The sequence below is a fragment of the Lithobates pipiens genome, unplaced genomic scaffold (assembly GCF_037356315.1).
Source record: "Lithobates pipiens isolate NorthernLeopardFrog02 unplaced genomic scaffold, aLitPip1_a1.2 Scaffold_28, whole genome shotgun sequence".
In the NCBI taxonomy this organism is placed as follows: domain Eukaryota; kingdom Metazoa; phylum Chordata; class Amphibia; order Anura; family Ranidae; genus Lithobates; species Lithobates pipiens.
The window spans coordinates 189,194,754-189,220,871 of NW_027507789.1; the positions used below are offsets into that span (position 1 = coordinate 189,194,754).

Genomic DNA, 26,118 nt, shown 5'->3' on the forward strand with positions numbered 1-26,118 from the left:
CTGCTCCTGTTCCAGGACACCTTTCAATGACCGTGTAATGAGAGGCTCCCGACTCCCGAGCTCCCGGCCTGAGGTACACCCCCCAGAAAGGGGGATCCCTCAGACCACAACAGTCTGACACGCCATCATCTCAGTTCTTACCCCCCCACAACTCCTCACACAGCAGGCTGACCATGGGTATATGTAGGAGGCCTGCCCCCTGCTAATCCTAGTTGGGGATTGGTCAGGGCTCCCACATGCACCCCATGTCACTCCAGCTCTCTGCCCTGCCCTTTTTGCAGAACCTTCTCCTTGGAAACAGAGGAGGCACCCAAGAGCTGAGGTACATGTCAGTCACCTACTGCTACACTAAACCACTCCCATGCCAGCAGATCAAAACAGACAGGCCTAGCTCAAAGCATAGGCCTGTCTAAATTTACCTTCGCTGGCAGCTTACACAAAATGTACACCTAGCACCTACCTACCTAAGGTAGAGGGTGCTATAGTTGTTTCACGTCATGTGAATTGGATAACGAAATTGCTGTTTTAGGTGTGAGTGGGCCCCTAAAGAACCCGTTCATACAAGGGGATTTGGAATCAAGGGGATAATTGTTGCAATTCTGCCTGAGATTTCAAATCACGCTAATATTGTGGCAAAACATGATGCGCATTTGTGTGCCATTTATTTTTAATGGGTTGGGTGGCTCCTGCTGCTGTCAGAAAAATCCTATAAGGAGCCAAACTCTGCTGCTTGTGTCTATAGACACACACAACCTGGCTTGGAAGTGAGCCTGCACATTTTCCCAGTTGCGCCAACAGACCACTAACACCAGTACACATAGGCACACAAATCTCCCCCCAATCACCCCCTGCACCCCCAGTCAGTGTCACCGATTGCAGTGTTTTTTTTACTGATTACTGCATTTGGTGTCATTTTTGACCATATAAAGTGTTAGGGCAGTTAGTGGTATGTCCCTTTAGGTCTAAGCTAACCCCCCCAATAAAGGTTTAACCCCTTGATTGCCCCCCAGTTAACCCTTTCACCCTGTGTTGCCAGTGTCAGTAAGCGATTAGTGTGACAGGTGACGCTAGGTAGCCAGTTAGTTATTTAGGTTCACCGTCAGCTTTTTATAGCGTCAGGTACCCCAATATACTATCCAATGAGGGATTTAACCCCCTGATTGCCCCCTAGTTAACCCTTTCACCCCCGGTCACCAGTGATCACCGTATACGTGTTACAGGTGACACTGGTTTGTTTTTTATAGCGTCAGGGCACCCGCCGTTTATTACCTAATAAAGGTTTAACCCCCTGATTGCCCAGTGGATGATATCAGTTTTAGGGTCAGTCAGGGTCTACGTTGCCCCAGGCAGTGCCAGTTTAGTGCCAGTAGCACCAACACCCACTCACGCAGCATACACCTCCCTTAGTGGTATAGTATCTGAACAGATCACTATCTGATCTGATCAGATCTATACTAGCATCCCAGAAATGCAGTGTTAGCGGGATCAGCCCAGATACCTGCTAGCACCTGCATGTTGCCCCTCTGCCCAGCCCAGCCCACCCAAGTGCAGTATTGATCGATCACTGTTGCTTACACAACACTAAACACACATAACTGCAGCATTCTCAGAGTCAGGCCTGATCCCTGTGATCACTAACAGTTTTTTTGGTAGCTTTTGATAGTTACTGACAGCCTAGGAGCTTTTTTACCTGTGAGTCTCACTACTGTACCAGTAAATTTAGAGCCCAAAATGGCAAATCGAAGGTACACTAGTGAAGAGGCCTACACGTTTTTGAGCATGACAGATAGTGAAGAGGAAGTCACTCATCTGTCAGATTCAGTCTCAGAATACGATCCCATAGACGACATCGGCTCCATGACAGATAGCTCTGAAGACGGAGTTGTGGTCCCCATTCTTCTGCTGTTGTTCAGGTGCAAGAACCGCAGGGCTCTTGTATGGCGCAGAGAAGTACTAGTGCCGCTCATCCTTCTGGTGAACTGGCAAGCACCAGCGGCCTAGTACACCCTGGTTGTACATCCAGTACTGCAGTATCACGTGGTGACTTGGCGAGTCCCATAAGTGCAGTTCAAGGTGGCAAGCACAAGTAGTGTCCCGCTGCCACCATGAAGACAAAGACAGGCCCGTCGTGCCCATAGTGTCCTTCCTGCAGAATTCGCCAATCCTGATTGGGAGCCCACCACTTCTGCAGCACCCATACTTCCCCCATACACTGGCCAACCTGAAATTCAGGTTGAAACACTTGTGTTTTATTTGCTGTTTTTCACGAAAGATCTCTATACATCTATTGTAGACCAAAGTAATTTGTATGCTAGTTAGTTCATCGCAGCTGATCCCCAGTTGTCCCTTGACAGATATTGGAAACCAATTACTGTTTCCAAATTGAAGACCTTTCTGGGCCTATCCCTCGACATGGGCATAGTTAAAATGAGTACGTTGCGGTCATTATGGTCCATTGACCCAATTTACCATATGCCCATGTTCTCTGCCTCCAAGGACAGGGCACAATACGAGCAGATCTTGCGGTTCATACACTTCAACGACAATGAACTCTGTCGTCCTCGTGGAGACCCTGGATACGATCGGCTCTACAAAATTTGGCCTTGTTTGAGTCCCTGACTAAATTTTCTGGCCGCTTGTCTTTCGAACAGTATCTTCCCAGCAAGTGTGCCTGATATGGGATCAAGATGTATGCGGTCTATGACAGGGCAACACATACATATAGTTTTATGGTTTACGAGGGAAGAGATAGTCACGTAGAGCTGAACTGCCCAGATTACATAGGAAGCGCTGGCAAGATTGTGTGGGACTTGGTGTAACCCTTATTTGAAAAGGGGTACCATTTGTATGTGGACAATTATTACACGAGCGTGCCACTTTTTAGTCACTTGTTTGATCATCAGATTGACGCATGTAGCACCGTGCAACTTAATCACCCAAGCGGCTTGTAGATTCCCATCTTAGGCTGGGGGAAGAGAGCCTGCTTCAAGTGTAATAATTTGCTCACTGTGAAGTGGAGGGATAATAAGAATGTTTTGTTCTGTCCTCCCTTCACACAGACAGGACTGTCCAAATTCCTACGGTGACTAATGTAGTGGAGAAACCCCTCTGTGTCCATGAATATAACCAAAATATGGGAGGGGTGGACCTCAACGACCAGTTGTTGGCGCAATACCTAATTGCCCGCAAGGCCAGATGGCCCATTTGGGTGGGTTTTCTACTGCCCTGCCATTTTAGTACCTCAGGAAATGAGTCATAAACTAAAAGCTGTGTAAATTCCAAAAAATCTACCCTAGTTGTAGACGCTATAACTTTTGCGCAAACCAATAAATATATGCTTATTGACATGTTTTTACCAAAGATATGTGGCTGAATACATTTTGGCCTACATGTATGAGTAGAATTGAGTTTATTGGATTTTTCTTATAACAAAAAGTAGAAAATATAATTTTTTTTCAAAATTTCAGTTTTTTTCCATTTATATCGCAAAAAATTTAAATGGCAGAGGCAATCAAATACCATCAAAAGAAAGCTCTATTTGTGGGGAAAAAAGGATGTAAATTTTGTTTGGGTACAACATTGCATGACTGCGCAATTACCAGTAAAAGCAATGCAGTGCCAAATTGTAAAAAGTCCTCTGGTCTTTAGGCAGCCAAATGGTCCGGGCTTAAGTGGTTAAAAAAATTTGGCTTTAGAACCGCTTTAAAGTGGTCCTTTACCCAGGCCGGTTCTTTACACGGCTTTGGTGCTGCCATTTTGTATTTGGGAGCCATCTGTGACTCCCTGCTTTATCAAATTACCATTAATTAAATTTTTTATTTTTTTGTAAATCCTACCCAATATACACTGACCCTGACTTTTGACTCTCACCTTGACCTTTAACCCTGGGTTTCCTCCGGGTACTTTGGTTTCCTCCCACACTCCAAAGACATGCTGGTAGGTCAATGGGCCCTACTATGTGTATGTACGGATCTGAGTTAGGGACTTCATATGGTAAGGGACTGATGTGAATGTACAATATATGTGTAAAGCGTTGCGTAAATTGACGGCGCTATATAACTACCTGTAATAAATAAAAAGTCCCTGACCGAGATGGAACCAGGCTCTACCTATTCCTTCTTTATTTTTGAACACACATTTGGGGCAGGCTGTACAGTGACTGATCACTGTGATAGCCAACCAGAGGCTATGGCAGCGATCAGGTGATTGGGGACTGCCATTTCGAGTTCCCAATCCTTAGTACTGAAAGCCTGCTCCCTGTGTTGGGATTGCGGCGTTCTCGTGAGGCCACATTTATCTGTACACGCAGGAACAGGTTATATATGGTCTGAGCCAACTCACAGTACATGCTGCACACATACATCCGAGTACCCACAAAACCATTCCTAATCACTACCAGAAGTACCATAAACCCGGGAAATCATTGTGTTACCGATTTTTTTCGCCGCCGCCTCTAGAGGACAATGTCTCCACCGGCTGCCATTTTGCAGAAGACCAGAACGCAGAGGCTGGGTGGCTGCCAATAGAAATTGAGCTGCAGCACCACCCACCCCGCCCACTGTTGGTCTAACAGTCTGTGACCTGTTGTGGGAAAGGCTGCGGGGTGAGGCGGGGTTGGGCAGCACCGCAGCTCAATTTCTATTGGCAACCACCCGGCTGGCTCTGCCTATTGTTGCACGCTGCCTGTTACGTCTGGTGTTCTGCAATGGCAGCGGAGAAAGTCTCTGCTGCTGGGGGAGGGGGTCTGCTCCACTGGGGGACACACTTGATGTAAGGGGGGGCTTCTCCACTGGGGGACACTGGATGTAAGGGGAGCTTCTATACTGGGGGACACAGGCAGGGGTGGTTAGACACAGGGAGGGTTGGTGGTGGGGGGTTTAGACACAGGCAGGGGTTGTGGAGATGGGATCAGTGGCACTGACACTTACTTGCTCTCGGTGTCAGCTGCGCCTCCAGCGATCCCTCTTTCAACATGGGGTCTCCGTGCACAGCAGGAAGCTCCTCCCCCTTCATGCTGCTGGCCTTCAGCTGACTTTCTCTTGTCCTGACATGTTAGCAGCAATAGGGGGGGAAATGGAGAGGATGGGCAGCGGTCCGCTGTGTGGATATGGCAGTGAGTGCTCTGCTATTACCTCTAACAGCAGCAGCGCCACCCGGGCCACCCTCAAAGTGGAATAAGGAGCGGGGTGGGCAGAGTGGAGTGATCGGGCGGGAGTTCTGTCACTGTCTTCTTGGGTGTCAATGTGCCCTCAGAAACTGCCACCTGGGTCCCATGGACCCATAGGGACCCATGGTAGGGCCGGCCCTGTCCTGAGGGGAACAGCAGATTACGTACCACTGGTAAAACAAGAGCCACAATGTGAAGTGTGTGGCCAGAGAACATACCCTGTTTCCCCCAAAAATATGTCTGGGTCTCATATTAATTTTGGCAACAAAAGACCCAGTAGGGCTTATTTTGGGGGTAGGTCTTAACATATTCTCTCTTTCCCTGCCTGCCAGGAAAACCCCAATTTGTACAAACTAAATATGCCCAAATTTATAGTAGCAAACAATACAGAATGTGTGTGCTCCTGCAATATAACAGTGCCAAATACCTCAGCTCTGCTCCACCTCTCCCAGCCGCCAGCGAGGGACCCCAGCCCACCAACCAGCATGTAAAGAAAAAAAAATCTGTAAATACTGTGTGGGGACCGGAGTATCCATGCTGCATACCGCACACAGTATGACACGTTGATTGCAGAGGCACTGCACTATACCTTCAGTGACCCGCCGAAGCTCTGCGAAGGGAGGGGGCCGAGATCCCCCGCAGAGAGGCGGGAGAAGAGGAGACCTACGGGGAGATCAGATGAGCGCCGCTCTGTATCAAGGGCACCTGATACCGCTAGAGACACACACAGCACACTGCACCCCGCCATAACAGGATTATACCACGTTCCCTCGAAAAGCACACAATCACCTCGAACTAGGGCTTATTTTTGAGGTAGGGCTTATATTGCAGCCCTCCTGGAAAATAGCGCTAGGTCTTATTTTTGGGGAAACACAGTGGGTGGAGGAGAGCACGAGCACTTTGTGAATATGTTTTGCACACTGCAGTGGAATATACCTTGAATTAAATATCCTATTAAAAACCAAAGGACTATATTTTATAAAGATTGATGAATTTATGGACACTTTGCACTTTATTACTCATAACTGGTTGGATTTCAGTAGAGTGGTATATCACTAAATAGTATACGATTTGTGTCTGTAATTTTGCACTTTATATCATACCTATTACATTAATTTCATATGTTGTGTGTTTTATGCACTGTTGCACTTTATTAAGGCTGCTTTCACACTGAGGCGCTTTACAGGCGATATAGCGCTAAAAATGGCGCCTGTAAAGCACCTCTCATTTCACTCCAGTGTGAAAGCCTGAGTGTCATACCTGTGAAGCGCTATAGGAGTGGTGTATACTATATATATTGAAATCAATGGGCTGCAGTGGTGCTTTGCGGGCACTTTTAAGCCTTTTTTATGGTCGTTAGCGGGGGGGGGGGGGGTGGTTCAAAGTGTCTCGCTAGTGGCCAAAAAGCACTGCAAAAACTACGCCTGGGCGCTGCCAGTGTGAAAGTGCCCTTAGAGAAATATTTTATGCCTACACAGTTATACACTAATGAAGTTGAGGTAGCACTGCACCGGATTTGGGGTTCATAACTATGTGCACACAGTTTGAGTTCCATGCATCCGTAAGCAGACAGTCCTATTCATGCCCATTGGGCTATGGCAGACAGTGTGCACACAGTGTGCATTCTGGGACTTGCACCTGTATGGCTGCCAAATTGGGGCCAGTTGTTACATCATAACAGACATGAGTGTAACCCCTTCACTCCCTGTCACTGTTTCACCCAGTGCAGTGTTCATATTTTTCTTTTGATCACTGTACTGGTGTCATTAGTGACACTAATCAGCATTAGAGTACTTAGTGATAGGCCCAGATAGGTCTAGAGACCCCCCTAACCCTCCCTAATAAAGGTTTAACCCCTTCATCACCCTGTCACCAGTGATCACTGTATTAGTGTCATGGGTGAAGCTATTTAGTTAGATATTTTTTTTATAGTGTCAGGGCACCCGCCATATATTACCCAATAAAGGTTTAACCTCCTGATCACTGGTGGGTGACATCAGTTAGGTTTTAGTGTCAGTCAGGGTCTGCGTCGCGCCAGGCAGCGTCAGATTAGTGCCAGTAGCGCTAACGCCCACACACGCACCATACACCTCCCTTAGTATCAGTGTCTGAAAGGATCAATAGCTGATCTGATCAGAACTATATTAGCGCCCCCACCAGTTTAGGATTCCCAAAAACGCAGCATTAGCGGGATCAGCCCAGATACCTGCTAGCACCTGCGTTTAGCCCCTCCGCCCAGCCCACCCCACCCAAGTGCAGTATCGATCGATCACTGTCACTTACAAAACAACACACATAACTGCAGTGTTCACAGAGCCAGGCCTGATCCCTGCGAACAGTTTTTATGGTAGCGTTTGAATCAGTCGCTGACAGGAGCTTTTTTTCCTGTGAGTGTTAGTAGTGTACCAATAAATTTAGAGACCAAAATGTCAAATTGAAGGTACAATAGCGAAGAGGCCTACACGTTTCTCAGCATCACAGTGAAGAGGAAGTCGTTCATCTGTCAGATTCAGGCTCAGAATACAAGTCTGTAGACATCAGCGTCACCCTGACAGATAGCTCTGACGACAGAGTAGTGGTCCATTCCAAGGTCAAGCGTACCCAACCCCGTTCTTCTGCTGTCGTTGAGGTGCAAGAACCGCAGAGCTCTCATATGGAGCAGAGAGTCAGTACTAGTGCCGCTCATCCTTCTGGTGAACTGGCAAGCACCAGAGGCCTAATGCATCCTGTTCGTACATCCAGCACTGCAGTATCACGTGGTGATGTGGCGAGTCCCATAAGTGCAGTTCAAGCTGGTGAGGTGGCTGGCATGAGTAGAATCCCGCAAACACCATGAAGGCAAAGACAGGCCTGTCGAGCCCATAGTGCCCTTCCTGCTGCATTTGCCAATCCTAATTGGGAGCCCACCACTTCTGCAGCACCCGTACTTCCCTCATTCCCTGGCCAATCTGGAATTCAGGTGGAAATTTGCTGCTTTTCACTGAAGATCTCTATAGATCTATTGTGGACCAAAGTAATTTATGTGCTGGTCAATGCTGGACCCTTGGATAATATAACTCCAGATTATAACTATTATGAACAAGCTTGCAATCAATACCCCCCTAGACCACCACGAGGGACATTTTAGAGGGAGACCAGGTCCTTATTACAGTCAACAACAAGGGGGGAAGACAAGCCTTGTCAGTGTCATATGCAGCCTGTCCGTCATATGCAGCCTGTCCCTCATTGCAGCCTTGTCATGCAGTTTGTCCGTCATTGTAGCCTTGTGCATCAGTGATGTCAGCTTATGTTTTTAAAAATGGCGCAGCTGAGATGTCCTGTGTATCTCGGCGGCGCCCGGACCTTCTCGGCGGCTTTCGGCCGCCTCGGACCTTCTCGGTGGCTTTCGGCCACTTTTGGCCCTTCTCGCAGTTTTCGGCCGCCGAGTAGGGCCAAAGGCGGCTGAAAAATGAAGTCAGCTGACACCAATCGAGTGAAGGGGAGGGTCTCTCTCTTTCCCCATGAGGAAGGGCATCCCTGGAGGCATTCAATTAAGTGACTGTCTGACGATTCGAATTTCAGTGCAATCGATCCATCCCAAGTCCTCCACCACCTCTGCTTCCTACTGATCCCTTCCCTACCCACCCACCATCACTTCTACAACAGAGGTGATGGGGGGATACGGTAGGGATGAGATCAGTGGTGGTGGGGGATGGGATCAGTAAGAGGCAGAGGTGGTGGTGGGAGAGGATGACACCACCACCGTTGCCACCCTCCCAAGTACCACTGCTGCCTGCCACCCCCCCAAGTACACCACCGCTGCCACCCCCCCCCCCCCCCAAGTACCATACACCACCACCCTCCCAAGTACACCACCACCACTGCCACTCCCTAAAGTACCACCGCTGCCACCCCTCAAATACCACCGCTGACACCCCCTCAAGTACCACCGCTGCCACGCCTGTCACAGTTACTTTGCGGAGTAACCAATTACTTTTCCAATGTAGTAACTGAGTTACTAACGCAATTCATTTTTGGGAGAAGTCATTTGTAACTTAACTAATTACTTTTTTAAAGTAAGATGCCCAACACTGCTCATCATACAATGTGATTTTCTGGATTTTTGTTTTAGATTCCGTCTCTCACAGTTGAAGATACCTATGACACAAATTACAGATCTCTACATGCTTTGTAAGTAGGAAAACCTGCAAAATTGGCACTTGTTCTCCCCACTGTAATACATTTCCTTAAATCAGGGGTCTCAAATTGGCGGCCCTCCAACTGTTGCAAAACTTCCCATGAGGCATTGCAAGGCTGATAGTTACAAGCATGACTCCCCACAGGCAGAGGCATCATAAGACTGTAGTTTTGCAACAGCTGGAGGGCCTCCAGTTTGAGACCCCTGCACTAAATGGATTAAAGGTGGCTTTTTTTAGTAAAGGTGCATTGTAGCACAAGGAATTTGTTAGCTTGGTTATGAATCCTCAATGAAATCTGTTTTTGCAGAGTTTGGATATAGAGATCTAATCTCGTTATATTCATATACAATATCAAAATTGATACAAATTTTTTTTATATATATATATATATATAATGACCAGTTATGTATTTATATGTATACATTACATTACCTGTGAATTTCCAGGTCTTGTAATAAAATCCCTTGCAGTTGTATCTGTTGACAGCCCATACAGGGAAGCAGGGGAATATCTGTGGCACCGTGTATATAATTATTGTAGTCACCGACACATCTACTTTTCTCACCTATAGCTACAGTGGTTGTAAACCTCTAAATTAGAAAAAATAGCATAGCCCTCTATTGGGGTGGATACAAAGCAATGATTTAAAAAATAAAAAAAATAAGACTTTAAATTGGATTTTTTGGATTTATTTTAATAAAATGCTTTTGGAGTAAAAATCTATCTAAAGGTAGTTTTCTATTTAAGATACATTCATAATTTAGTTTATTCAGCATGAAATCTAGCTTGTTTATGTATCACAAGGCTGTATATTTACTGCAATATTTACATTTTTGGTAAACTCATTCAATGAATCCAAGCTCTACAAACTGAAATAACGTGCACTGCATTAATTGGGGTTGGTGAAAATGATCGGCGCATCCTGTACGAAGTACAGGAGATGGTCAGAGACTGCAGACATAGTACAGGAGGTGATCAGAGACTGCAGACATAGTACAGGAGATGGTCACAGACTGCAGACATAGTACAGGTGGGACTGCTTGTTTGACCCTATCCATGCTGAGGGGTCCATCAGATGAGGTGAGCTGCTAGCACTCTCGATTGGTGGAGGAGATCACTTGGTTGAAGAGAATGTCTTACACCATGCTTGTTCATTAATAGGATCACCCTGTATGGACACTTGTCGGTGCTTCTATGGAGTTTCTTTCCTTGCAATTACTATACATTATGTCTTTTTGTGTGTAATTGCTTTGCGCTGCACTACTTTTTATTTATTTTTCTGTAAGGATTTGATAAGTTGGTCCTCAGTGTTCAGCTGCTGTCTTTGTGATATATCTATTGCGCTGATCGATTCCTTGCTTTTATAGTACAGGAGATGGTCAGAGACTGCAGACAATGTCTCTGGCCATCTCTTGCAGTAGGTCTGCAGTCTCTGGCCATCTCTTGTACCATGTCTGCAGTCTCTGGCCATCTCTTGTACCATGTCTGCAGTCTCTGGCCATCTCTTGTGCCATGTCTGCAGTCTCTGGCCATCTCTTGTGCCATGTCTGCAGTCTCTGGCCATCTCTTGTGCCATGTCTGCAGTCTCTGGCCATCTCTTGTACCATGTCTGCAGTCTCTGGCCATCTCTTGTGCCTTGTCTGCAGTCTCTGACCATCTCTTGTGCCATGTCTGCAGTCTCTGGCCATCTCTTGTGCCATGTCTGCAGTCTCTGGCCATCTCTTGTGCCATGTCTGCAGTCTCTGGCCATCTCTTGTGCCATGTCTGCAGTCTCTGGCCATCTCTTGTGCCATGTCTGCAGTCTCTGGCCATCTCCCCTAGTATTTTGGGGGGAAGCCTGGAGCTCCTTTAAGTTGCTGTCTGCTATGTTTAGACTTTGCTACATGCAGGGAGTGTTGTCTCTTTTTATTTTTTTTATTTTTTAAAGAACAGATAGAATTTAAAAAAATGGAGTTCTCCTGACTACTTTTGTGAATTTTTTTGATGAAAACCATGCACACTTGCGCTGTAATCGTTCTGCATCGTGGAATCAAATCAAATCATTGACATGATAATTGTAATCACATTGAATGGTGAGCCCTGTGAAGATGCACCTCTAGTATTAATGCATCCACACAATATCACAGTAACCATGAGATAAAACAAAGTCCAGGAATATCCCTTTATTCCATTGTTTTGCAAATCTACTGTATGTACATCACAAATGATATGATTGGATCGGTTCTGATATCGCTGCTTTACTAACCTGACAGTTTATTATTCTAAATAGGAAACCTTCATTTTGTTTGCAAATATTAAAGATTCCAACTACCAGCAAGAATGAGTTCCCTTACATTTAAGTAGCACCTGTCATTCCAGATCCATCATGGCAGCGCCTGTTAGTGGGCATCCCTTTACCTGCTGCTGCCACGTCCCTCACCTTGTTGCGTCACTGCCGCATCACCAGCCGTCCCATTAACCGCTTCAGCCCCGGAAGATCTTACCCCCTTCCTGAGAAGAGCACTTTATGCGATTCAGCACTGCAACGTTTAACTGACAATTGCGTGACCGTGCGACGTAACACCCAAACAAAATTGACATTCTTTTCTTCCGACAAATAGAGATTTCTTTTGGTGGTATTTGATCACCTCTGCGGTTTTTATTTTTTGCGCTATAAACAAAAAAAGAGCGACAATTTTGAAAAAAAAAACATTAATTTTTACTTTTTGCTATAATAAATATCCCCCAAAACATATAAAAAAAACTATTTTTTTCCTCAGTTTAGGCCGATACGTATTCTTCTACATATTTTTGGTAAAAAAATAAATCGCAATAAGCGTATATTGATTGGCATGTGCAAAAGTTATAGCGTCTACAAAATAGGGGATAGATTTATGGCATTCCTTTTTTTTTTTTTTTTTTTACTAGTATTGGCGGCGATCTGCAATTTTTATCGGGACTGCGGCATTATGGCGGACACGTCAGACAATTTTGACACATTTTTGAGACCATTGTCATTTTTACAATGATCAGTGCTATAAAAATGCATTGATTCCTTAGTGTGTGTTCTAACTGGGGGGAGACTGTGTAGGGGAAGAGAATGTATGAAGATGATCTGTCATTTCTCCCCTCAGAGAACTGGAAACTTGGTTCTCCATGTGCCCCGAGCATTTGCGGGAGCCCGGCGGTGATTGCCACTGCCAGGCACTTGCATCGGCTCTGTGGGCGAGCAGGGGGTGCGCGCACGCCCCTAGTGGCCACAGGGCGAAGCGATGTTACATAGCGTAGTTTCGCCCAGCCGTGCCATTCTGCCGCAGTACAAGTGCGGTGGCTGGTCAGCAAGTGGTTAAAGTGAATGGGACTGTTGGTGAGTAAACAGCGGGTCAGAGGAGGAGCCGCTGCAGGATCATCTTTTACCGGTTCCCGACCGGCTCCTGTACATATACGTCAGCAGAATAGCACGGCTGGGCAAAGTGACGTACCCGTACGTTACTTTGAAATTCCCGCCGTGCTGACGCACGCCTGCCAGGAACTCCATGACCGTGGTCACGAGTCCCGTGCACTTGATTGCCACGGGGATACCCGATATAATGTCACGGAGCTCAAGAACGGGGAGATGCCGATGTAAACAGCATCTGCCTGTTCTGCCTAATGACAGCACACTGATCGTCTGCACCCTGTCATCGGGAGCAGCGATCAGTGTGGTGTCACACACAGCCACGCCCCCATACAGTTAGAAACATGCCCCTAGGAACACTTAACCCCTACACTGCCACCTAGTGGTTAACCCCTTCACTGCCAGTGACATTTTTACAGTAATCAATGCAATTTTATAGCATCGATCGCTGTAATAATGCCAATGGTCCCAAAAATTGTCAAAATCGTCCGATGTGTCCGCCAAAATGGGCCAGTCAGGATAAAAATCACTGATCGCCGCCATTACTAGTAAAAAAAAAATATTAATACAAATGCCATAAAACTATCCCCTATTTTGTAGACGCTAAAACTTTTGCGCAAACCAATTAATAAACGCTTATTGCGATATTTTTGGTAAAAAAAAAAAAAATTGTAGGAGAAAACGTATCTGCCTAAACTGAGGAAAATTTTTTTTTATATATTTTTTGGGGATATTTCTTATAGCAAAAAGTAAAAAATAATGAGTTTTTTTCAAAATTGTCGCTTTTTTTGTTTATAACGCAAAAAATAAAAACCGCAGAGGTGATCAAATACCACCAAAAGAAAGCTCTATTTGTGGGAAAAAAAGGACATCAATTTTGTTTGGGAGTCACGGCGCACGACCGCGCAATTGTCAGTTAAAGTGACACAGTGCCGAATCACAAAAAAAAAACACTCTGGTCAGGAAGGGGGTAAATCCTTCCGGGGCATAAGTGGTTAAAAATGATTTAAATCAAGTGGATTCATATAAAGCATTTTTACTAGTGATTTAAAATCGATTTGATTTAAATAAAATCCACCCTGGTTTTAGGCAGGATAATAAAAAACATAAAAAAAGAAGTGTACTCCATTGTTTCTGGGCTGTACTCCGGGGACAAACATCAAATAACACACATATGTGATATCTCTGCGATCGTCAGGAGCAGCAGAATTCATTTTGGGGTATTATTAGGTGGTAATTTATGGTAATAGCAAGAAATATATGGCAACATTTAAAAATATATATATTTTTTGCTATTTTTGGGCAAATTCTATATTGATAAAAATAAAAAAAATAAAAATATCTGTTACAATTTAACGCCAAATGAAAGCCCAATTTATCCTGCAAAAAACGCAGTATAATCCACCTGGATACACAAAGTAATTGCGATGATATGTTCAGTTTTACTGACACAAAGTCACAAAATTGCATTCAGCCGTTACCATGCGTTTTACCATCAGTCACTAAGGGGTTAATGAACAATGAATCTCGCTGGGCGATGCTGTAATATCTCCCGGGACCGGCGCTAGTAATTTTCTGGAAAAGGAGAACTCCGCCTTTAATTCACATATAAAACACACGGAGATCAGACGCTGATTTATGTCCAACAAAGTGACCGTTAATTTTGGCCAACTGACAAATCATTTTCATCTGAAAACTGAAGACGTTCAAGACAAGCAAATAAAATCCAGTCCTAACCCCCATCTACACCCCTCCCCCCCCCCCCCCAATACATTTATTTTATTTTATTTAAATGATCATTAATTTTGGCCAACTAAACAGAAATGTTGGATTTATATTTATCTGAGGTCAGTGAATTTTTTTCAATTGAACACAAGCAGATAAATGACCCCCCTATACACCTCTATGTAGTGAAATGAAGGGACTCGTGTCCCAGCAATCATACACTGGGACAAACAACATGAGAGATTTAACCCTTTGTTGACATTTCATTTGCAATGCAGTGCTGTAGGCAGGAATATCACAGAGCAAACATTTTGCAGCAGTGCGGTCGAGCGAGGTGCAGCCTAACTGCCACTGATGACATCATAGTGGCAGGGATTTTTCCGCTGATATAAACGGCTGCAGTGTTGGGTGTGTGTCAGTTGAGCTTGACTCTACACACCTAAAACACACCTGTGTGCTCTGCTCTGGGAATTCTCATTTGAGTTACGAAGCAAACATTCAGATTTATTTCTGATTAGCTGAGTGAATAGTCGTATCTTTATTTCTTTGTCACATTTATCTATTTTTTTTGTGACAAATTAAAAAAAAAAAAAAAAAAAAAGCAAAAAAATGAGCCTTCAAAAAGTGCTCGCCGTTTTCTGCTTTCTGGCACTTGGTGTCGGATTTTCTAATGGACGGCCACCATACAACCACCTGCAGGCTAAAGCCGGCTCTAAACTGGTGATACCGTGTGTGGTCGCCAGCGATCGTCCCTTTGGTGATAGCAAGATTAGGATTGAGTGGGGGGTGACTCCAGATGCAGGCGGTCCCTACACACCTATCCTGTACTATGAGGCCAACTTGCAGAAGCACCAAAGTAAAAGGTTTCATATGATCCTGACCCGCTCAGATATGGAGGATTGTTCCTTGGTCATCAACCCGGCATTGGAAAGGGACAGCGGAATCTACGAGGTCCACCTCACCGCGGACGACGTCCAGCGCCACTTATTCACGAAGGTCGTCGTAACTGGTAAGTATTACAGGTTTTGGGTCATTGCTCATTTTATGGGGGTCTTCTCCTGCTGTGGGGGGTGCTGTGGTCTGGGTTTACTGAGGATCAGGACTAGGCTGGGCAGGTACAATTCAGAGTATTTGTTAACCCTTTCCCTGCTGGTTTTCCTCCCCCCACACAAGGAAAAACACTCGTCTTATACCCAAAAATCATCAACATAGGAGACTGCTGGTCATTGCAATCTGATGTATTGTATCTCCCCATCACCTCTCACACTATACATCTACAGGGGCCATTACACTATACACCTATAGGGGCCATTACACTATACACCTATAGGGGCCATTACACTATACATCTATAGGGGCCATTACACTATACACATATAGGGGCCATTACACTATACACCTATAGGGGCCATTACACTATACACCTATAGGGGCCATTACACTATACACCTATAGGGGCCATTACACTATACACCTACAGGGGTCATTACACTATACACCTACAGGGGCCATTACACTATACACCTATAGGGGCCATTACACTATACACCTATAGGGGCCATTACACTATACACCTATAGGGGCCATTACACTATACACCTATAGGGGCCATTACACTATACACCTATAGGCACCATTACACTATATACCTACAGGGGCCATTACACTATACACGTATAGAGACCATTACACTATACACCTATAGAGACCATTACACTGACACTACAGCCAAAAATGTCATCTATGGTCCAGTCTGTCACTGTTTTCCTGAGTCCCCCATCCCCCACAGCAGTGTATTACCTGCCAGGAATTCTGTTGTTTATCATCTTCCCCCGTTGTTTACTATAACAAGCTCTCCAGCAAAAGTGACCGGTACAATGGTCAGCTGATATTTATTTCTTAAAAAAAACTTTATTGCAAAGGACACACACACAATGTTTGGGCATCTGAAGCCAGACTGTATCTCTACCTGTATTCCATGCATGCTGATTATCCAGCATGCACCTCCAAATCTCGCACATGCTCAGAGCAGCATGAGAGGTGCAATAGGTTGTAGGGCGGGTTTCCATAGCAACAGCAGTGTCAGAGGAAGTTGCCGCCCCTTAGCTATGGTAACCTCTCCTCCCCCTCCGGGAACCAGAATGTTTATATACAAAGATTATAAATCTGGAAATATAAAAAGCTCTTGCAAAGGGTAATTACTTTTTTTAAAAGATACTAATTGTAAAAAAAAAAAAAAGAACTTCGGGGAAAAGTAAAGCCGCATACACACGATCGGATGTTCAGTGTGATGACAGATATTTGCCTAAAATCCGACAATTGTTGACCAACTTTCCGTCAACAACTGTTGGATGGCAAGCTAATAAATTTTCGGTCTGTTGTCAGATTTTCGTATCGTGTGTACACAAGTCCATCACACAAGTCCAAAGTACAAACACGCACGCTCGGAATCAATGCTCCCCAAATATGACATTAGCAGAAGGTGCCCAAAGGGTGGCACTCAAGAGCTGAAATTCCATGTAGTACGCCACTACGTTCGTGTTTGTTGGCCGACAATTGTGTGCCGTTAGTATGCAAGACAAAAGCAAGGCACACACCCTTCGGATAAAAGTCTGACGCTTTGTCTGCCGAAAATCCCATTGTGTGTACGAGGCTTAAAAGTCCTCCTTTGCGGCTTCCTCACTGCAAGTGTGAATTGCTTGTTCGTGTCTAGCGGACAAGAAAAGTTTTACTTACCCGATCCTCTGGCAGATGGTGCTGCCCAATGTTCCTACAGTGGACAATTCCTTGGTATGTTCAATGCAGAGGAATTGAAGAGAAATCTATCCAATGGGGACACAGACAGCAATGTTTTTTAATGGGGTGGGGAAGAATTTGATCCTAGGTTTTTATTGGTGTGCCCCCATTGGGGAGGATTGTCACCACTTCCTGTTCCTGTGATCCTGGTCCCCAGTACAGGAAGTAAGAGGAAATGTACGGCTCAAACCTTCCTCTGCTCTATCCAAAAATATAAAAGACCTGATTTGTCCTTGATTCATGACCAATTAGCTCAGGGTCATTTGGAGCAGATTTATAGTCCTGAATGCAAACGCCTTTAATTAATTTAATTTAAGTTGCTCATTATTCTAATGTTTAACCAAATTTCTCTTGTTTTTGTTTCATCAGATCCCATGTCCACCGCTGATACCAACATGGACCAAAGAAATCTGGAAATACACAGGGAACCTCCTCCAGTGACTTCCACTGAGACCGCCAATACTGAGACGATCAGGAGGCCCCCAAGAGACCCGAAAATACACATGGAGACCACTTCAGCCACTTCCACTGAGATGGGGAGGAAAAGAAGACTGAAAATGCAGAGGAAGACCCCTTCAGTCACTGTCACTGAGGAGGTCCCCAGGATGCCTCTAACAACAACGGAGAGAACTCATCATTCGGGAATCCCAGCCTCCGATCCGAATGTGAAAATTATTGCCAAGAAGACTGGAAGATGGAAGAAATTAGACCCCCATGAAATAGCAGGCATAATAGTTGCGTTCAGTCTTCTAGGAATGATCATCCTCACTGCAACAACATGCTTTGCTGGGTAAGTTATTGCACGTTCTTCATAGCTTTTCTCCATTACACATCTTCATGCTATCACCCACGGTATCTGACCCCCCCCTTCCCAATATTTACCTTTTGCTGGTAACAGTAACAAATGGGGTGATGGCATGTGACTGTTTTCTATCAAACACAGATTTAGATGGAGTCAGCTAATAGTTCCGAAATTATAACATTACTTTTTTTATCTCTACAGAATTTTGTGCTGCAATCACAGAACACAAGTGATGGAGTACTTAAAGAAACGTTTTAAAAGATAAAAGGGCCCTAAAGGGCGAAAGAAGAACGACTTCCGGCAATGGACGATGAATGGATAACGATGGATAAAAAGTGGAATTGTGGCTTCCCTTCATCCAAGTGTGCTTGCCAACTGTACTTAGTTGGCAAGGGGGTTGGGGTTGGTGATTTCCCTTGAGGATCAAGGAGGGGACTTTGGGATAGGGACCTCCCTCAAAGGTCAGGTGGTGTGGCTTCCCTTCATCCAAGTGTGCTTGCCAACTGTACTAAGTTGGCAAGAGGGTTGGGGTTCGGGTTTTCCTTGTAGGTCAAGGTGAAAACCTGGGGATAGTGACCTCCCTCAAAGGTCAGGAGGGGGTTGGGGTTAGGGTTAGGTTTAGGGGTTAGGGATCTCCCTTGAAGGTCAAGGAGGGGACTTTAGGATAGGGACCTCCCTCAAAGGTCAGGCGGTCTGGCTTCCCTCCATCCAAGTATGCTTGCCAGCTGTACTAAATTGACAAGGGGGTTAGGGTTGGGGTTAGGGTTGGGGTTGGGGTTAGGTTTAGGGATTTCCCTTGAAGGTCAAGGAGGGGACTTTGGGATAGGGACCTCCCTCAAAGGTCAAGTGGTGTGGCTTCCCTCCATCCAAGTATGCTTGCCAGCTGTACTAAATTGACAAGGGGGTTGGGGTTAGGGTTAGGGTTGGGGTTGGGGTTAGGTTTAGGGATTTCCCTTGAAGGTCAAGGAGGGGACTTTGGGATAGGGACCTCCCTCAAAGGTCAAGTGGTGTGGCTTCCCTCCATTAACTGCTGGCTGTTAAGCAGACCAGCAAGCCGGCCGGCGTGTCCTTAACAACCAATAATTCATCAGCTATCATGTAAATCAAAGAATTGCCAGCCAAAGAATTTATAGATAAAACAGTGTGGGGGCCCCCCCAATCCATACCAGGCCCCTTGGGTCTCGTATGGATTTTAAGGGGAACCTCACGCCAAAATGTGAAAAAAAGAAAAATGGTTCCCCTAAAATCCATACCAGACCTTTATCCGAGCATGCTGTCTGGCAGACCAGGAGGGGGGGGGGGGTGGGTGGTGGGGGACGAGCGAGCAACCTCAGTCCCCCTCCCCCAAACCATTCCAGGCCACATGTCCTCAACGGGGGGGGGGGGTGCTTTGGGGTAGGGAGGCTCCCCTCCTCCAAAGTATCCTGTCCCCATCATCATGGGGACAAAGTTCTTTGGGGAGGAGCCCCCTCTCCCCCAAAGCACCCCCCAATGTTAAGACATATGGCCTGTTATGGTTGGGGGTGGGGGGGATGGGCGCTTACTCGACCCCCCTTTTCTAGCCTGCCAGGTAGCGTGTTTGGATAAATGTCTGGTATGGACCCGAAGGGCCTGGTAAGGATTGGGGGGGGGGCCCTACACTGTTTTTCCTAAAATCTTATTGTCAGCAATTCTCTGGTTTACATTCAGCTGTCAGCGGGTGACCCGACAGCTAATGAGTCATCAGTTATTAAAGCGGAGGTTCACACAAAAATTGGACCTCCACTTTTCGGAACCCTCCAGTGTCACGTTTGGCACCTTTCAGGGGGGAGGGGGTGCAGATACCTGTCTAAGAGAGGTATTTGCACCCACTTCTGGGCATACTCTCCCGTGAGAGTCTACGCCTCTTCCCTTCCCCCTACGCCTCTTCCCATTGCGCTGTCTGCTGGCACACACACGGGCCCCAGAGACAGCAGGGACCATTCTGATTGCGCAGCGCGACTCACGCATGCGCAGTAGGGAACCAGGAATGGAAGCCACAAGGCTTACTTTCCTGTTACCCTTACCGAAGATGGCGGCGCCAGCATCCGTGGAACGAGGGATGGTTCGGCCTCGGGTGCCGACGTCGCGGGCACCCTGGACAGGTAAGTGTCCTTATTTTAAAAGTCAGCAGCTGCAGTTTGTAGCTGCTGACTTTTAAAAAAAATAAAAATAAATTTGCAGGACTTCTGCTTTAAGAAAAACTAGTTATGAATCCTTCCCCTCTAGGCTAGAGGACACACTAATGACAGAGGAATTATGAAAAACTCTATCAGTGACATATAAAGATGTGCTCAAAACTAGCCCCAAGGCACTAATTAAATGTAGAGAACGTTGGGAAACAGAGGTGCCTGGAGTACAGGGTGAGGATTGGGACTGTATGTGGGAAAAACCATTTCAGCATCTAGTGGCAGCGAGGGATATAGACTTATTCAGTTTAAATTCTTACATAAGATATACTATACCCCAGCCAGACTGGCCTCAATATATCCATCTGTTTCTTCAGAGCGCGGGCGATGCTCGGCCGCTTCGGCGGACGCACATCATGTGTTCTGGAGATGTCCCCAGATCCAACAATTCTGGTCTGGGGTCACTTCCTGTATAGCGGAGGTGCTGCAAACTCCGGTACCTTTGACTATTGAGGTGTGTCTCCTGGGGCTAGTGGATGAGCTACTTCCATCAGAACGTTACAATACTACTTTTCTATGGGAAGAAGTCCATTTTACTTAAATGGAAACAGGTGGGGGGGCCCCTGAAATAACTTTTTGGAAAGGTTTAGTGAATGCAATGCTCCCATACTATAAGGAAATGTATATATCTAGAGGGTGTAATAGAAAATTTGAAAAGGTTTGGAGAGCATGTCGTGAGTCTGATCAAACAGTGTGATAAGGGGTGGGCGCGGTCTAGTATATTGCTATTAATTATCCTGCACATGGTGCAGAATACATGGCAGATATGTCTGATGACTAGTGGGGGTGAAGTGGCTTCGATCCATTTCAATTATACCATAAAAGTCATTGGGGGGAAGGGAACTGAGTATAGGGGGTAGGTGGGGTGGGGGCGGGGGGTGGTTGTACACTTGTTGTAACTGCCGTGTGGCAGTGTTAAGGTTGTTGATTTACTGGCCATGTTGGCCGAATGTTCAGTTTGGTGTTGTGCCAAATGTATATGTGCTGTATGTCCAAATTGTTTAATAAAAAGAATTTTCAAAAAAAAAAAAAGAAGAAAAACTCGTTATTGTTAAGGACACCGTCTACCACCCACTCCTAAAATTTGCATCAGAACGGTATGTAAATCGCAGCTAAACTGCTACTTTGGAAATTTGCAGATAAAGGAGAAAGCGGCCATGAATTTTGGCCGCTCCAGTCCCGTCCCGATGACAATCTCCCGTTCTGAGCCTCCTTGGGTCTGGTATGGATTTTAAGGGGAACCTCAAGGCAAAATGTGAATAAAAAACGAAAAATGGGTCCCCCAAAATCCATACCAGACCTTTATCCGAGCATGCTGCCTGGCAGACCAGGAAGGGGGGGTGGCGGATGAGCGAGCGACCTCAGTCCCCCTCCCCCAAAAACATTCCAGGCCACATGTCCTCAACGAGGGGGGGTGCTTTGTGGTAGGGAAGCTCCCCTCCTCCAAAGTACCCTGTCCCCATCATCATGGTGACAAAGTTCTTTGGGGGGAGCCCCCTCTCCCCCAAAACACCCCCCAATGTTGAGGCATATGCAGGGCCGCAGATAGAAATCATTGGGCCCCCTACAGCCCACCTGACGGGCCTCCTTCAGCCCCATGACTGGTCCCTCCTTCAGCCCCACCCCTGGCTTCTCCCCAGTGAGTCAGGACACACAGGGGTCTCTCTATATAAGGAGTTAAATCTCCCCCATCCACATGACATGACAGGGGGTCACCCAATATGAGTACACTGTTCTCAGGACACATCATTTGTCTGTCATTCCATAGAAAACAGCTGTAATCCCCAAAAATCTCAATTTTAGATTCTGCTACTCTACTTGAGGAACACCCGTGGGAAAGGATAAATCGCTATGTGTCTCAGATTAGCCTTCAAATCAATTTATATTTTGCTTCACATTACACTCTATGGGCATTCTACTCTGTCATTCACCCTTGTCATTCCATAGAAAACAATAATAATCCCCCTTCATCTCAATATTAAACATTACATTTCATTATGGACAGAATGTCTTCTAAAGATTGTTCCGATATGTTGAATGGTTCCCAGTCCAGGTGACGTTTTGCTTCCCATTATACTCTATGGACATTCCTTTCTGTCATTCACCTTTGTCAATCCATAGAAAATAATAATAATCCCCTTTCATCTCAATATTAAACATTGTCACTGAACATGGAGAGTATTTATGCTGAAGATTAATCCGATATATTGAATGGGTTTGATTCCAGGAGAAATCTTGCTTTCCATTACACTCTATGGCAGGGATATATAATTAGCAGACCTCTAAAACTACAAGTCCCATCATGCCTCTGCCTCTGGGTGTCATGCCTGTGGCTGTCAGAGTCTTGCTATGCCTCATGGGACTTGTAGTTCTGTAACAGCTGGGGGTCTGCTAATTGCATATCCCTGCTCTATGGGCATTCCATTCTGCCATTCCTTTTAGTATGTCCCCCTCTTCACACATGTTCTATCACTGTACACCTCTTCACACATGTTCTGTCACTGTACACCTCTTCACACATGTTCTGTCACTGTACACCTCTTCACACATGTTCTATCACTGTACACCTCTTCACACATGTTCTGTCACAGTACACCTCTTCACACATGTTCTGTCACTGTACACCTCTTCACACATGTTCTGTCACTGTACACCTCTTCACACATGTTCTGTCACTGTACACCTCTTCACACATGTTCTGTCACTGTACACCTCTTCACACATGTTCTGTCACTGTACACCTCTTCACACATGTTCTATCACTGTACACCTCTTCACACATGTTCTGTCACTGTACACCTCTTCACACATGTTCTGTCACTGTACACCTCTTCACACATGTTCTGTCACTGTACACCTCTTCACACATGTTCTGTCACTGTACACCTCTTCACACATGTTCTGTCACTGTACACCTCTTCACACATGTTCTGTCACTGTACACCTCTTCACACATGTTCTATCACTGTACACCTCTTCACACATGTTCTGTCACTGTACACATGTTCCATTGCTTTACCCTCATGTACATATGTGTCATCGCTGCTCACACGTTCCCTCAGTGCACCCCTCTATACACATGTTCTAACACTGTAGGCCTCTTCACAGATGTTCTGTCACCGTACACCTCTTCACACATGTTCTGTCACCATACACCTCTTCACACATGTTCTGTCACCGTACACCTCTTCACACATGTTCTGTCACAGTACACCTCTTCACACATGTTCTATCACAGGACACTTCTTCACGCATGTTCTGTCACTGTACACATGTTCCATTGCTTTACCCTCATGTACATATGTGTCATCGCTGCTCACACGTTCCCTCAGTGCACCCCTCTATACACATGTTCTAACACTGTAGGCCTCTTCACAGATGTTCTGTCACCGTACACGTCTTCACACATGTTCTATCACTGTACACCTCTTCACACATGTTCTGTCACTGTACACCTCTTCACACATGTTCTGTCACTGTACACCTCTTCACACATGTTCTGTCACAGGACACCTCTTCACACATGTTCTGTCACTGTACACCTCTTCACACATGTTCTGTCACTGTACACCTCTTCACACATGTTCTGTCACTGTACACCTCTTCACACATGTTCTGTCACTGTACACCTCTTCACACATGTTCTGTCACTGTACACATGTTCCATTGCTTTACCCTCATGTACATATGTGTCATCGCTTCTCCCACGTTCCCTCAGTGCACCCCTCTGTCCACATGTTCCATCACAATACACCATGGATGGTAAGCAGGGTTCAGGGTACAACTATAACAAGAGAGGCCATTGGCTCGTACCACTCTTGCTCCAGCAGACATGGAAATCTCCAGGCTGCACATTGTATTTCCTGCACAGACTGGAGGTCAGGAGGAGGCGGTGCAGCTCTGAGTGACAGAGCAGCGGACCAATTGGTTTGACATCCTGCTGGGAGGCAGAAATCTGTAGATAGCCGTGTAGGAGAGGCTTCCATGGTGCTGATCTCCTCACTGACACCAGAGACATGAGTAGAGATGTGAGTGGAATGTGAGAAAGTCACACATGCAGGCTACTTGCCATCGGTGCAGTTAAACTGAAGCCAACCCCTTCCTTGAGTTTACTTACTGTCCGGAAAGTGTTCTCCTCCTCCTTTCCAGCCTCTGAGTGGCGCCTGCCGCTCCTCACCTCTCTGGTGGTCAGACCCATCTCGTGCTGGCTGGAGAAATATATATATTTTTTTCTTTAATTCTCTGCTCAGATTGCCCGGGCCCCCCCTCCCCCTGCTGGCCGGGCCCGGTACAACAGGGCCAGTTATACTGGCTTATCGGTGGCCCTGGGCATATGGCCTGTTATGGTTGGGGGTGGGGGGGGGGGGGGGGGGGGCTGGGCGCTTACTCGTCCAGCCTTTTCTAGCCTGCCAGGTAGCATGTTTGGATAAATGTCTGGTATGGATTTTGGGGGGATCCACACCTAATTTTTTTAATTTTTTTCTGGGCATAGGTTCCCCCCCAAAATTTATACAAGACCCAAAGGGCCTGGTAAGGATTGGGGTGGGGCTACACTTTTTCTAAAATCTTATTGTCAGCAATTCTTTGGTTTACATTCAGCTGTCAGCGGGCATCAGTTATTAAAGCCGAGGTTCACACAAAAATTGAACTTCCGCTTTTCGTAACCCCCCTTTCAGGGGGGAGGGAGTGCAGATACATGTTTAAGATGCTTCTTGTTTGTTCTTGGCGTTACGTCTTCTGATCTTCTGTTAAATGGTGGCTGGCGGAGACATTGTCTCCTCCGGGCGCGGACCTCTAGCAGCAGAGGCGAGCCGCAAAAACTCGGGAACAAAATTATTTCCCGGGAAACGCTAAAATCGGGAAAAAGGTCTAAATCCCGGGAATGTCCCAGGAAATTTGGGACAGTTGGCAAGTATGCTTGCTTCACTTCACTGTCCAAATCTAGATTTCTGTCACATTAGCACATGGCTAGGCCTCACTCTGAATAAGTCCTAGTGTTTTCCTGATAGCCCATTACAGGCAGGGGTCTGCAGTACCCTCTGAGGTAGCAACCATTTTAGTAGAGTAGAATAAATCTAATTGATACTGATGGACTACTGATCCCAGCATGTCCAATGCAAATCCTGCCAGCACTCCTGGGTGCAGAAACTTGACTTCACAACAGCCCCACAGTCTTTCCCTCTGGCTCCACATCCAACTCCTGGCATGTGTTTCCCACTGACCAACCCTGGCATGGATCCCTCCTCAGTGACTTGTGTGGCCGTCCTGCTCCTGTTCCAGGACACCTTTCAATGACCGTGTAATGAGAGGCTCCCGACTCCCGAGCTCCCGGCCTGAGGTACACCCCCCAGAAAGGGGGATCCCTCAGACCACAACAGTCTGACACGCCATCATCTCAGTTCTTACCCCCCCACAACTCCTCACACAGCAGGCTGACCATGGGTATATGTAGGAGGCCTGCCCCCTGCTAATCCTAGTTGGGGATTGGTTTAGGGCTCCCACATGCACCCCATGTCACTCCAGCTCTCTGCCCTGCCCTTTTTGCAGAACCTTCTCCTTGGAAACAGAGGAGGCACCCAAGAGCTGAGGTACATGTCAGTCACCTACTGCTACACTAAACCACTCCCATGCCAGCAGATCAAAACAGACAGGCCTAGCTCAAAGCATAGACCTGTCTAAATTTACCTTTGCTGGCAGCTTACACAAAACGTACACCTAGCACCTACCTACCTAAGGTAGAGGGTGCTATAGTTGTTTCACGTCATGCGAATTGGATAACGAAATCACTGTTTTAGGTGTGAGTGGGCCCCTAAAGAACCCGTTCATACAAGGCGATTTGGAATCAAGGGGATAATTGTTGCAATTCT

At 46.1% G+C, this 26,118-nt stretch overlaps 1 protein-coding gene across 1 annotated transcript in view; it reads left to right on the forward strand.

Annotated features, from left to right (window-relative positions):
• Positions 1-18,783, forward strand: part of LOC143934809 (uncharacterized) — a 60,923-nt gene extending 42,140 nt beyond the window's left edge. The window contains exons 3-5 of the mRNA XM_077458432.1: positions 9,279-9,337; positions 17,612-18,032; positions 18,246-18,783. Coding sequence (XP_077314558.1) covers positions 9,279-9,337; positions 17,612-18,032; positions 18,246-18,309 — 544 coding nt within the window. The 3' untranslated portion in view covers positions 18,310-18,783. The remainder of the gene's footprint in view (positions 1-9,278; positions 9,338-17,611; positions 18,033-18,245) is intronic.
• The last annotated feature ends 7,335 nt before the right edge of the window (positions 18,784-26,118 follow it).